At 38.9% G+C, this 11,714-nt stretch overlaps 1 protein-coding gene across 1 annotated transcript; it reads right to left on the reverse strand.

Annotated features, from left to right (window-relative positions):
* Nucleotides 1-9,300: 9,300 nt before the first annotated feature.
* On the reverse strand, nucleotides 9,301-10,347 carry LOC122748428 (RNA binding protein fox-1 homolog 1-like). The gene is made up of 2 exons (XM_043994063.1): nucleotides 9,621-10,347; nucleotides 9,301-9,314 (listed from the first exon to the last, which is right to left on the reverse strand). Exons 1-2 carry the CDS (start codon nucleotides 10,285-10,287, stop codon nucleotides 9,301-9,303), a joined length of 681 nt encoding a protein of 226 aa, XP_043849998.1. The 5' UTR covers nucleotides 10,288-10,347.
* Nucleotides 10,348-11,714: the final 1,367 nt, after the last annotated feature.

An 11,714-nucleotide genomic window follows, 5' to 3' on the forward strand; every position in this document is an offset into this window, starting at 1 on the left:
GATTGGGCCTATCTTTGCAAGACTTCAATGCGTAATTGGGTTTTGCCTGTCCTCATGAGGATGTAATAAACCTGTCTCTTGACAGTCACATCCCAGTGACTCCCTTGGTGTAACTATTGAAAAACCTGTCTCATAATAGGAGCAGACAATACCACTCTCCCGTCTGGCATCTCCCAGCCTTTGTCTTCCTTCCACACTGCCCAGATTTGTTTTGCCAAAGCTTGCTCCTCTTTTGTTCCTCTACTCAGGATTCCAACCAAGTCAAGGGGAATTAGGGCTCTGCTATCAGCCATCACCCAGCCCTCTGACTCAGGATGGCCCACACCTGGTGTGTGTGTGGGGGCACTAACGATTAACCCTCCCCCAAAAGTCAAAGTCCAGGGCAGCTAGGTGGCACAGTGGATAAAGCACTGGCCCTGGAGTCAGGAGGACCTGAGTTCAGATCCGGCCTCAGACACTTGACACTTACTGGCGGTGTGACCCTGGGCAAGTCACTTAGCCCCAATTGCCACACTAAAAAAAAAAAAAAGTGAATGTCCTACTTTCTTCCACTAGAACTGCCATGGCTGCGACTGCCTGAATGCAGCTTGGCCATCCCTGGGCTACTGGGTCCAGGGTTTTAGATAAAAAGGCCTCTTTTGTCCTCCCCAAACCTGGGCCAAAACTCACAATGCTATTCCTTTATCAGTATTAACAAGGAGATGGAAGCCTTTCTGTACCGCCGGGTGTGAGGGGAGTACAATCTTATTGATTTCTCTCCAGTCTTGTACAAGCCTGTATGTTCCATCTGATCTCCTGACTGGAAGTATGGGCGTATTGTAGGGAGCATGTGTGGGTTCCAAAAAGCTTTTTCTATTCATTAATAACATTTCACAACTCACAGTAGGTTTGGACATGATAGTTTTCAATTTCAAATTGCCATTGCAACAAATTGGCTTCCAAATAAGATAGAAAACCTTCGAAATTACACGTTACATGTTGTATCCTGGATATGTCTTCTTTTTCCCTTCTTAAGAAACAGCTTAAAATTTATTCTTATGTGAGAAGGAATATTCCCCAACCCGTCATGACATAAAATACTTTCAAATGCTAAATATAGCTCTCTTATTCAATCCTCAACTTCAGAAAGAAACCTTTAAGACTGGAATTTCCCAGCATTGAATTGAGGAAAGTTTAACTTTATCTCTGCTCCCCTTCTCTCTCATCTAAAGTGTTTGCAGTGGGGAGGAATTTCAGCTTCTTCTAAACCAAAAAGGAAATACTCAATTAACTCATTCCAATTATAATCACAAATTATACTAGGCCCCTTCAAAAATTCTCTCATTATTGTTTTTGTCGTAGTTGTTGCTATTTCAAATTACAGTATCCCAGATCCCAATACAACTTAAAATTACCCAGAATTTCTTTTTAGTCAGACCGAGTCTTTACCTCTGACTTTCTTTTCTTCCTTTCCTTCAAGATAAGAGAATGTGCTAAGGATTTCAAATCCCATCCTCCCCTAATACCAAATTACGTTCCACAAAGAGATCCCTTTTAGGACAAAAAGCGAATTACTCTACTTTACTGAAGATCTGTTAGATCATAAAACCTTAGTATACAGCTGAGAATATTTTTACTATGCCCACTCTACAGAAAACCATTATCATATTCAATGAAATTCATAACCCAAAGGAATTTAGAGAATCCAAATCTGACCATATCTCTAATACAAAAAACTATTAAACTGTTGGTCACTTTTCCTTTACATTTTACAAATCACCTTGAGGTGGTCGGTTTAAAATTATACAAATAGAACAGTATATATTTCACTTAGAATTAAATCAGAATTAATTCAATTAAACCCGAATTTGTTTCCTGAATGTTATATACAACCTCATTGACAATTTCACTTTAGTATTAATTCATTCCATAACCACTTAATCTAAGCACTATTTTCCTGGTTTTTTCCTTAAATTGTTCCACTACGAAAGAATTTTTTAAATGGCAGAACAGAGTTTGTATGATCAATAAAGTTTCTTCAATAGATAGCCCAAATTCAATTACCCTTCTTCATTCCCTAATAACACAAACTTTTCTTTTGCCAGTTTAAAGGAATATTTTAATGCCATATTCAACCCTCCAATCAGTCTGAAAGAAAATGCCAGGGCAGCAAGATTCCCTCTGCTCCTCCCCCACGTCCTTTTTTTTAATTAAAAATATTTTTTCTAACATTTCTTCATCTTTTTTTTTAATTAATAAAGTATTTTATTTTTTCCATTACATGTAAAGATAGTTCTCAACTTTTGTTTATACAAGCTTTACCATTTCAGATTTTTCTCCCTCCCTCCCCTCCCTCCCCCCTCCCCTAGACAGCAGGTAATCTGATATAGGTTTTATGTATATGTATATATATATACACATATATATATATACACACACACATACATACATACATATATATACACATAATAGCATTAATCCTATTTCTGCATTAGTCATTTTATGAGAGAAAAAACCAAAGCAATGATGAAAAACCTCAAAATAGAAAAAAAAACAATAGCACCAAAACCAAAAGAAATAGTATGGTTCATTCAGCATCTATACTCCACAGCTCTTTTTTTTTTCTTCTTGGATTTGGAGATCCTCTTCCATCACAAGTTCCCTGGAGCTCTTCTGTGCCATTGCATTGGTGAGAAGAATATAGTCCATCACAGTAGATCAACACTCAATGTTGATGATACTGTGTACAATGTTCTTCTGGTTCTGCTCATCTCAGTCATCATCAGCTCGCGTAAGACCCTCCAGGTTTCTCTGAACTCCTCCTGCTCATCATTTCTTACAGCACAATAGTATTCCTTTGTGTTCATATACCACAACTTGTCCAGCCCTTCCCCAATTGATGGGCACCCCCTCAACTTCCAATTCCTTGCCACCACGTAAAGAGCAGCTATAAATATTTTTGTACATGTGGGTCCCTCTCCCCTTTCCATGATCTCTTTGAGAAAAAGACCCAAAAGTGGTATTGCTGGGTCAAAGAGTATGCACAGCTCTATAGCCCTTTGGGCATAATTTCAAATTGCTCTCCAGAATGGTTGGATCAGTTCACAGCTACACCAACAATGCATTAGTGTTCCAATTTTCCCACAGCTTCTCCAACATTTATTATTTTCCTTTTTTGTCATTTTAGTCAATCTGATAGGTGTCAGGTGGTACCTCAGAGTTGTTTTAATTTGCATCTCTCTAATCATTAGAGATTTAGAGCATTTTTTCATATGGGAATAGATAGCTTTGATTTCTTCATCAGAAAACTGCCTGTTCATATCCTTTGACCATTTCTCAATTGGGGAATGACTTGGATTCTTATAAATTTGATTTAATTCCCTATATATTTTAGAGATGAGGCCTTTATCAGAAGCACTGGCCTCAAAAATTGTTTCCCAGCTTTCTGCCTCCCTTCTAATTTTGGATGCATTGCTTCTGTTTGTACAAAAATTTTTTAATTTAATATAATCAAAATCATCCACTTTGCATTTTATAATATACTCTATCTCATGTTTGGTCAAAAACTGTTCTCATTTCCAAAGATCTGATAGGTACACTATTCCTTTCTCTCCTAATTTACCTATGGTATCACCTCTTATGTCTAAATCATGTATCCATTTTGACCTTATTTTAGTATAAGGTGTAAGATGTTGGTCTAAGCCTAATTTCTGCCATACTATCTTCCAGTTTTCCCAGCAGTTTTTGTCAAATACTGAGTTCCTATCCCAGAAGCTGGAGTCTTTGGGTTTATCAAACACTACATTACTAGTGTCATTTACTACTGCATTTCCTGAGCCTAGCCTATTCCATTGATCTACCACTCTATTTTTTAGCCAGTACCAGATAGTTTTGATGACTGCCGCTTTATAGTAAAGCTCCAGGCTTGGTACCGCTAACCCACCTTCCTGTGAATTTTTTTTCATTATTTCCCTGGATATTCTTGATTTTTTGTTTTTCCAGATGAATTTTGTTATTATTTTTTCTAGCTGTATAAAATAATTTTTAGGTAGCCTGATTGGTATGGCACTGAATAAGTAAATTAATTTAGGCAGTATTGTCATTTTTACTATATTAGCTCTGCCTATCCATGAGCAATTGATATCTTTCCAATTATTTAGATCTGATTTGATTTGTGTGAAGAGTGTTTGGTAGTTGTGTTCATAGAGTTCCTGGGTTTGTCTTGGCAAGTAGACTCCCAAGTATTTTATATTACCTACCGTTACTTTAAATGGAATTTCTCTTTCTATCTCTTGCTGCTGGACTTTGTTAGTCATGTATAGAAATGCTGATGATTTATGTGGATTTATTTTATATCCTGCTACTTTGCTAAAGTTGTTAATTGTTTCAAGTAATTTTTGACTTGATTCTCGAGGATTCCTTAAGTATACCATCATATCATCTGCAAAGAGTGATAGTTTTGTTTCCTCCTTGCCTATTCTAATTCCTTTAATTCCTTTCTCTTCTCTGATTGCTAAAGCTAACATTTCTAGAACAATATTAAATAATAGGGGTGATAATGGACATCCTTGTTTCACCCCTGATCTTATTGGGAAGGCCTCTAATTTATCTCCATTGCATATAATACTTGCTGATGGCTTTAGGTAGATACTGTTTATTATTCTAAGGAAAGCTCCCCCTATTCCTAAACTCTCTAGTGTTTTTATTAGGAATGGGTGCTGTACTTTGTCAAAAGCTTTCTCTGCATCTATTGAGATAATCATATGATTTTGGTTGGTTTTCTTATTGATGTGGTTGATTATGTTAATAGTTTTCCTAATGTTGAACCAGCCCTGCATTCCTGGTATAAATCCCACCTGGTCATAGTGTATTATCCTGGTGATCACTTGCTGTAATCTCCTTGCTAATATCTTATTTAAGATTTTAGCATCAATATTCATTAGGGAAATTGGCCTATAATTTTCTTTCTCTGTTTTTGCTTTGCCTGGTTTTGGTATCACCACCATATTTGTGTCATAAAACGAATTTGGTAGGACTCCTCCTTCACCTATTTTTCCAAATAATTTGTATAATATTGGAATTAATTGTTCTTTAAATGTTTGGTAAAATTCACCCGTAAACCCATCTGGCCCTGGGGATTTTTTCTTAGGGAGTTCATTAATAGCTTGTTCAATTTCTTTTTCTTTTTTTTTTTTTTTTTTTTTTTGTTTTTGGTGAGGCAGTTGGGGTTAAGTGACTTGCCCAGGGTCACACAGCTAGTAAGTGTTAAGTGTCGGAGGCCGGATTTGAACTCAGGTACTCCTGAATCCAGGGCTGGTGCCTTATCCACTGCGCCATCTAGCTGCCCCAATTTCTTTTTCTAATATGGGTTTATTTAAGGATTTTATTTCTTCTTCCGTTAACCTGGGCAGTTTCTATTTTTGTAAATATTCATCCATTTCATTTAGATTGTCAAATTTATTGGCATACAGTTGGGCAAAATAATTCCTAATTATTGATTTAATTTCCACTTCATTGGTGGTAACATCACCCTTTTCATTTTTGATACTGGTAATTTGGTTTTCTTCTTTCATTTTTTTTAAATCAAATTAACCAATATTTAATCTATTTTATTGGTTTTTTCATAAAACCAGCTCTTAGTTTTATTGATTAATTCTATAGTTCTTTTGCTTTCAGTCTTATTGATTTCTCCTTTGATTTTCAGGATCTCTAATTTAGTATCTAATTGGAGATTTCTAATTTGTTCTTTTTCTAGCTTTTTAAGTTGCATGCCCAATTCATTAATCTCCTCTTTCTTTTTTTTATTCATGTAAGCATTTAGAGCTATAAATTTTCCCCTAAGCACTGCTTTGGCTGCATCCCATAGATTATAGATTTTGGTATGTTGTCTCATTATTGTCATTCTCTTGGATATAGTTATTGAATTGTTTCTATGATTTGTTGTTTGGCCCATTCATTCTTTAGAATGAAATTATTTAGTTTCCAACTGATTTTCATTCTACTTTTCCCTGGCTCTTTCTTACATGTAATTTTTATTGCATCATGATCTGAAAAGGATGCATTTACTATTTCCGCCTTTCTACATTTGACTATGATGTTTTTGTGCCCTAATACATGGTCAATTTTTTGAAAATGTGCCATGTACTGCTGAGAAAAAGGTATATTCTTTCTATCCCCATTCAATTTTCTCCAGACATCTATCATGTCTAAATTTTCTAGTAATCTATTCACCTCTTTCACTTCTTTCTTATTTATTTTTCGGCTAGATTTATCTAATTCTGAGAGGGGGAGATTCAGATCCCCCACTAGTATAGTATTACTATCTAATTCTTCTTGTAATTCATTTAACTTCTCCTCTAAGAACTTGGATGCTATACCACTTGGTGCATACATATTTAATATTGATATTACTTCATTATCTATAGTACCTTTAAGCAAGATGTAATTTCCTTCCTTATCTCTTTTAATGAGATCTATTTTTGCCTGCGATTTGTCTGAGATAAGGATTGCTACCCCTGCTTTTTTTTTACTTTAGCTGAAGCATGATATATTCTGCTCCAGCCTTTTACCTTTACTCTGTGTGTATCTCTGCTTCAAATGTGTTTCTTGTAAACAGCATATTGTAGGATTCTGGTTTTTAATCCACTCTGCAATTTGCTTCCATTTTATAGCAGAGTTCATCCCATTCACATTTATAGTTATTTTTACTGACTTACTATTCCCCTCCATTCTATTTATCCCCTTTGTACTTTTCCCCCCTTCTTTCACCCTATTCCTCCTCACTGACGTTTTACTTCTTACCCCTGCCTCCACCAATCTGCCCTCCCTTTTTATCACCCCCCTCTCTTTTCTTTACCCTTTTCTCCCTTGCTTTTGTCCTTTCTATCAGTCCACCCTTTCCCTTCTTCCACTTTTGCTTCCCTAAAGAATGAGTTAAGTTTCTTTATCCCAATGAAAGTATATGTTATTCCCTCTTTGAATCAAATCTAATGAGAGTAGGGTTGAAACAATGCTCACCCCTCCTTTCGTTCCCTCTATTGTAATAGGGGTTTTTTTTGCCTCTTCATATGATATAATTCATCCCATTCCACCTCCCCTTTCCTCTCCACCCCATAGACTCCCTTTTTAACCCCTTAATTTTTTTGTATCATCACATCAAAGACAATTTATATTTATACCCTCTGTGTACACTCCTTTTCTCTGCCCAAATACATTTACAATTCTTAAGAGTTATGAGTGTTATCTTCCCGTGTACAGATATAAACAGTTTAACCTAATAGGGTAACCATTTTTTCCCCTCTGTTTACCTTTTTAAACTTCTCTTGAGTCTTGTATGTTGAGATCAAATTTTCTATTCAGTTCTGGTCTTTTCACCAGGAAAGATTGAAAGTCCCCAATGTCATTAAATGTCCATCTTTTCCCCTGAAAGAGAATGAACATTTTTGTTGGGTAATTGATTCTTGGCTGCAATCCAAGCTCCTTTGCCTTCCGGAATATCATATTCCAAGCCTTGAGGTCCTTTAATGTTGAAGCTGCCAGGTCCTGAGCAATCCTGACTGTGGCTCCATGATATTTAAATTGCTTCTTTCTGGCTGCTTGGACTATTTTCTCCTTCACCTGATAATTCTGGAATTTGGCTACAATATTCCTTGGAGTTGATCGGTGGATTCTTTCAATGATGATTTTTATCCTCTGATTCTATGATATCAGGGCAGTTCTCCTTAATAATTTCCTGGAATATGGTGTCTAGATTCTTTTTCTGGTCATGGCTTTCAGGCAGTCCAATGATTCTCAAATTGTCTCTCCTCGATCTGTTTTCCAGATCAGTTGTCTTTCCAATGAGGTATTTCACACTTTGTTCTATTTTTTCATTCTTTTGATTCTGCTTGACTGATTCCTGATGTCTCGTGCATTCCTTATCTTCCAACTGTCCAATTTTAATTTTTAAGGCAGTGTTTTCTTCAATGAGATTATGCACCTTTTTTTCCATTTGGCCAAGTGAATTTTTTAAGGCAGTGTTTTCTTCAATGAGATTATGCACTTTTTTCCCATTTGGCCAGTCAATCTTTGTGCTTCCTTTTCCAAGCTGCTGATTCTTTTTTCATAGTTTTCTTGTTTTGCTTTCATTTCTCTCCCCATTTTTTCTTCTACCTCTCTCAATTGATTTAAAAAAAATTTTTTTTGAGTTGACAAAGGCTTTATTTTCTTCTCGTGAGGAGGCACCATAGTGTGCAGCTAGTGGGTGCCCAAAAAGGGGGCTTGCAGGCCCTGTTTTATACCTTGGTCCCTAACGCGATTGGACCTTCCCCTTTTTCATCACTGGTTGGAGTTACAATCTACATACAAAAACTAGCTAATCGGAATGCAGTATTCCCACCCCTCTTCCTTGTATGGGCATAACTCAGGACCGGACTTTATACTTCCTTATATGGACAGAACTCTGGAGAGGACCTAATTGAGATCAGGGCTCCTTGAACCATGTGACCTTGCTAACCTGAGGGGGAGCAGGGGATCTGAGACCTTTGTCCTACAAACAGGTCAGGGGAGTATGACTGACTTGTTATATCCACATTGAGAGGAGACAATTACCCATTTCTCACAATCCCTCCTCTTTATTTTTGACTATTTGGCTCCTCTCATTCTATTTATTGAATATCTCCTCTGCCTTTTGGTCTAAATCTGTGAATCCTATGCTATCTAGGCAGACTAGAGCATCAGATGACCCTTTTTTGCCACTCTGGGCTGTGTTTCTTTCTTGATTTAGACTCGGATTTGGAGAAATGCTCAGATGCCATGGTAAAGAGGGTGGCCAGCTGCACCAACCCACAAGTCCCAGCCCAGTTAGGGGGTAAGGTTGATCTTCTACCACAATACCACCATAGGTCGGCTCAGGGGAGGATCAGGGATTAAAAATCTACCGAGTTGTTCTCGGTTACTTCCCATGTTTGGACACAACTCATATTACCCAAGACCAGAAAACCTCTCACCCATCTGGAGAGACAGGCAGGATGGTTTCCTGGGACTCCAAAAAAAGTGGGTATGATCTTTTCTGCTGTCCTTTTTATCACAGGGAAGAGTAGCTCCAAATCCCTCAACTCCCACCCTTTGCCAACCCATTCTGGTATAATTGAAGGAGACACCGGAACCCCTCCAGGCTAAAATGTGGACTTAGAGTATGGGCACCTGGTCTTCCCAAAGCACTGATCCATTCCATCTGGGCATTTGAATCTCTAAACCCAGTCTGTCTCACATCCTTAACTTCACTGGCCTGTAACTCAGGAGTTTCAGGGTTTCCTAATTTCCCTTCTGGACTTGGAGAGGTTATTTCTGGAGTTCTAAAAGGATAAGGGGATATAGGATCCATGAGATTTTCAAAGGATGTTCCTATTTGTCCTACGGGATCAGTTCCTCCTTCAGATGCCCATATAAACAATCCTTTTTGCTTCTCCACTACTTGTTTGTCTGAGCAGCTCCCACTACCCCCAAAATGTTACCTCCCTTCCCCCTTTTTGTACCAGGCTTGGTATATTGTACATTAAAGTCTCTTTAAACTTCACCCTCGGTCGATCAGATTCCTTATTAACAGTCCACTGCTCATGTTTTGGCTCTGGTTTTTCTTCTGGAAAAGGTGCCCCTTTTACTTGAGAGTGGTGAATAGTGAGTCCAGTTTTGCTCCACAGTCCTCACTGCAATGTCAGTGAAAAGTAACAGCAGGAACGGCCCTTCCCAATCAGGTTCCAACTTGTTGCTCTTCCAGGCTCTTATCAAAACCCAGTCTAAATTGGTGAGCTGGAAACTCGAGGAGTCTGGGCCAGAAGTCCCTTCTGCATAGAATTCAGGACTATAGACTGCACCCACAACTGGATTCAATTTCCAGCCATTTGTATAAGGGTTGACTGTCTTTTTATTTGTCATTATACGTGCTGTAGCATTATTTACCTCGATTTTACGGCCCTCTACCATGGTGCCGTGTAATTTCTCCCTCGCCCTGTCCGCATCGGCACTATTTTCAAAAGTTATGAAACCAAATCCCTTTGAGCCTCGCTCATTAAAAATTATTTCAACATCTAAGATTTTACCAAATTGCCCAAACATTTGTCTGAGGTCCGGATCCCGGAATCTGAAGGGGATATTTGAGACGTGCAGCCGCTTGGGCTGTGATTTGTTTTCTGTGTTTTCAGAAGGTTGTGTCTGAGGCTGGCCGTCGGTCTGTGCTGCGTCATCTGTCTGTGTAGCTGTGCCGGAGACAGTCTGAGCACTCGTGTCGGTGGCACTCTGTTCAGAATGCGTCTGCGCAGGAGGGTACATGTTTTACATGTGCTCTGGGACTGTTGTCTGGCCTGTGTACTCTGGAGCAGGATGAGGATGGGGAGTTGTGTATTCTGCAGGGATTCCATTCTGAGGGGGAGCAAACTGGGCCTCAATTGATTTTTTCAATCCTTTTCGAGCTCTTCCAGGAAGGCTTTTTGTTCTTGAGACCAATTCACCTTCCCTCGTGAGGCTTCAGATGTAGGCAATTTGAGGCTATTGTCCTCATCTGAGTTTGTGTTGGCTTCTTCCCTATTAATACAGAAGCTCTCAATGGAGAGGGCTCTTTTTTGCTTCTTACTCATTATTGCAGCTTGATTATTTATTTTTTAAGTTGAGGTCTGCTCTGGGGGCACCAGGGTCCTTGTTTTGGGCTTCTTGTGCAGGGGTATAGGTGCTGTGTGACCAGCTTTTTACTCTGAGGCCTTTATAGTGTGTGCAGTTCGCCCCCCTGCACTTCCTGTCTGAGCGCGCTTGGCCAGGTGCCCAATCCCGGCGTCCAATCCCGCCTGTCCCATTCGTGGACCTCCCAATTGGTACAGGTAGGTTTTTCCACTGTCCTTCTTGGCCACCAGATTTTTGAGCCAGGTTCCAGGGGCCTCAGTTGTTTGGCTGTGGCCCGCAGCTCCTGCTGACTTGCCCCGACCCCCTCAGCGCTGGGTTGCTGCCCTGCGCTGAGCCTCCCTTTTTCCCGAGTCAGACCGACCTTTTCCTGAAGTCTTCTAAATTATCTCTGGTTGGAGGACTGTGTCTCTCTGTCTCTTTGCAAGTTCTGTAGTTTCAGAATCCTTCCAGAGGCTTGATTTAATGTTCGTTTTGAGGGAACAGAAGGAGAGCTCAGGCAGCTTGCGGCTTCCTCTCCACCAACTTGGCTCCGCCATCTTGGCTCCGCCCTCCTCCCCCACTTCCTTAACCTAGCCAGTTTTTAGTGTAGCTTTAGCAAACAATTAAACAAAACCTTTTCTTTCTAGATTCCAAGCACAAATTTAGACATACATAATTTTATTTTTTTAAGATTTCCTTTCTTAATCCTGATTTAGACTGGTTAAAGAAGTTCCAATAGGCCAATTTACCTTATTATTTCTAGTCAATTCTAATCATTTTTAAACAAAGTTTGTGCACATCAAAAGCATATTTCTTAACCACTGGCAATGCAACAGATCTAAGAGAGGGCTTTGCTAAATTAGATATGCCTCTACCTTTTACTCTGAGATATTCTTAGCCCCTAGAATTGTTTGATGGCTATCCTGTATTCCAAGCCAAAAACTGAACTTAGGCAGTGTGGTTCAATGATTAGAGACCACACACACAAAAAAGTATTTTTCCTTGAAACTTTTACACACTATAAATAACTCCTGATTTTTTAAACTACTCCACTAAAAGAAAATCTTAAGGCAGATATACACTAGGCATTTGCTCTCTCCTCC

This window comes from Dromiciops gliroides, chromosome 3 (genome assembly GCF_019393635.1).
Source record: "Dromiciops gliroides isolate mDroGli1 chromosome 3, mDroGli1.pri, whole genome shotgun sequence".
Lineage (NCBI taxonomy): Eukaryota > Metazoa > Chordata > Mammalia > Microbiotheria > Microbiotheriidae > Dromiciops > Dromiciops gliroides.

Bases quoted from the DNA above. Each gene is read 5' to 3' on its own strand.
- LOC122748428 (XM_043994063.1), bottom strand. From the start codon at position 10,287: ATGTACCCTCCTGCGCAGACGCATTCTGAACAGAGTGCCACCGACACG.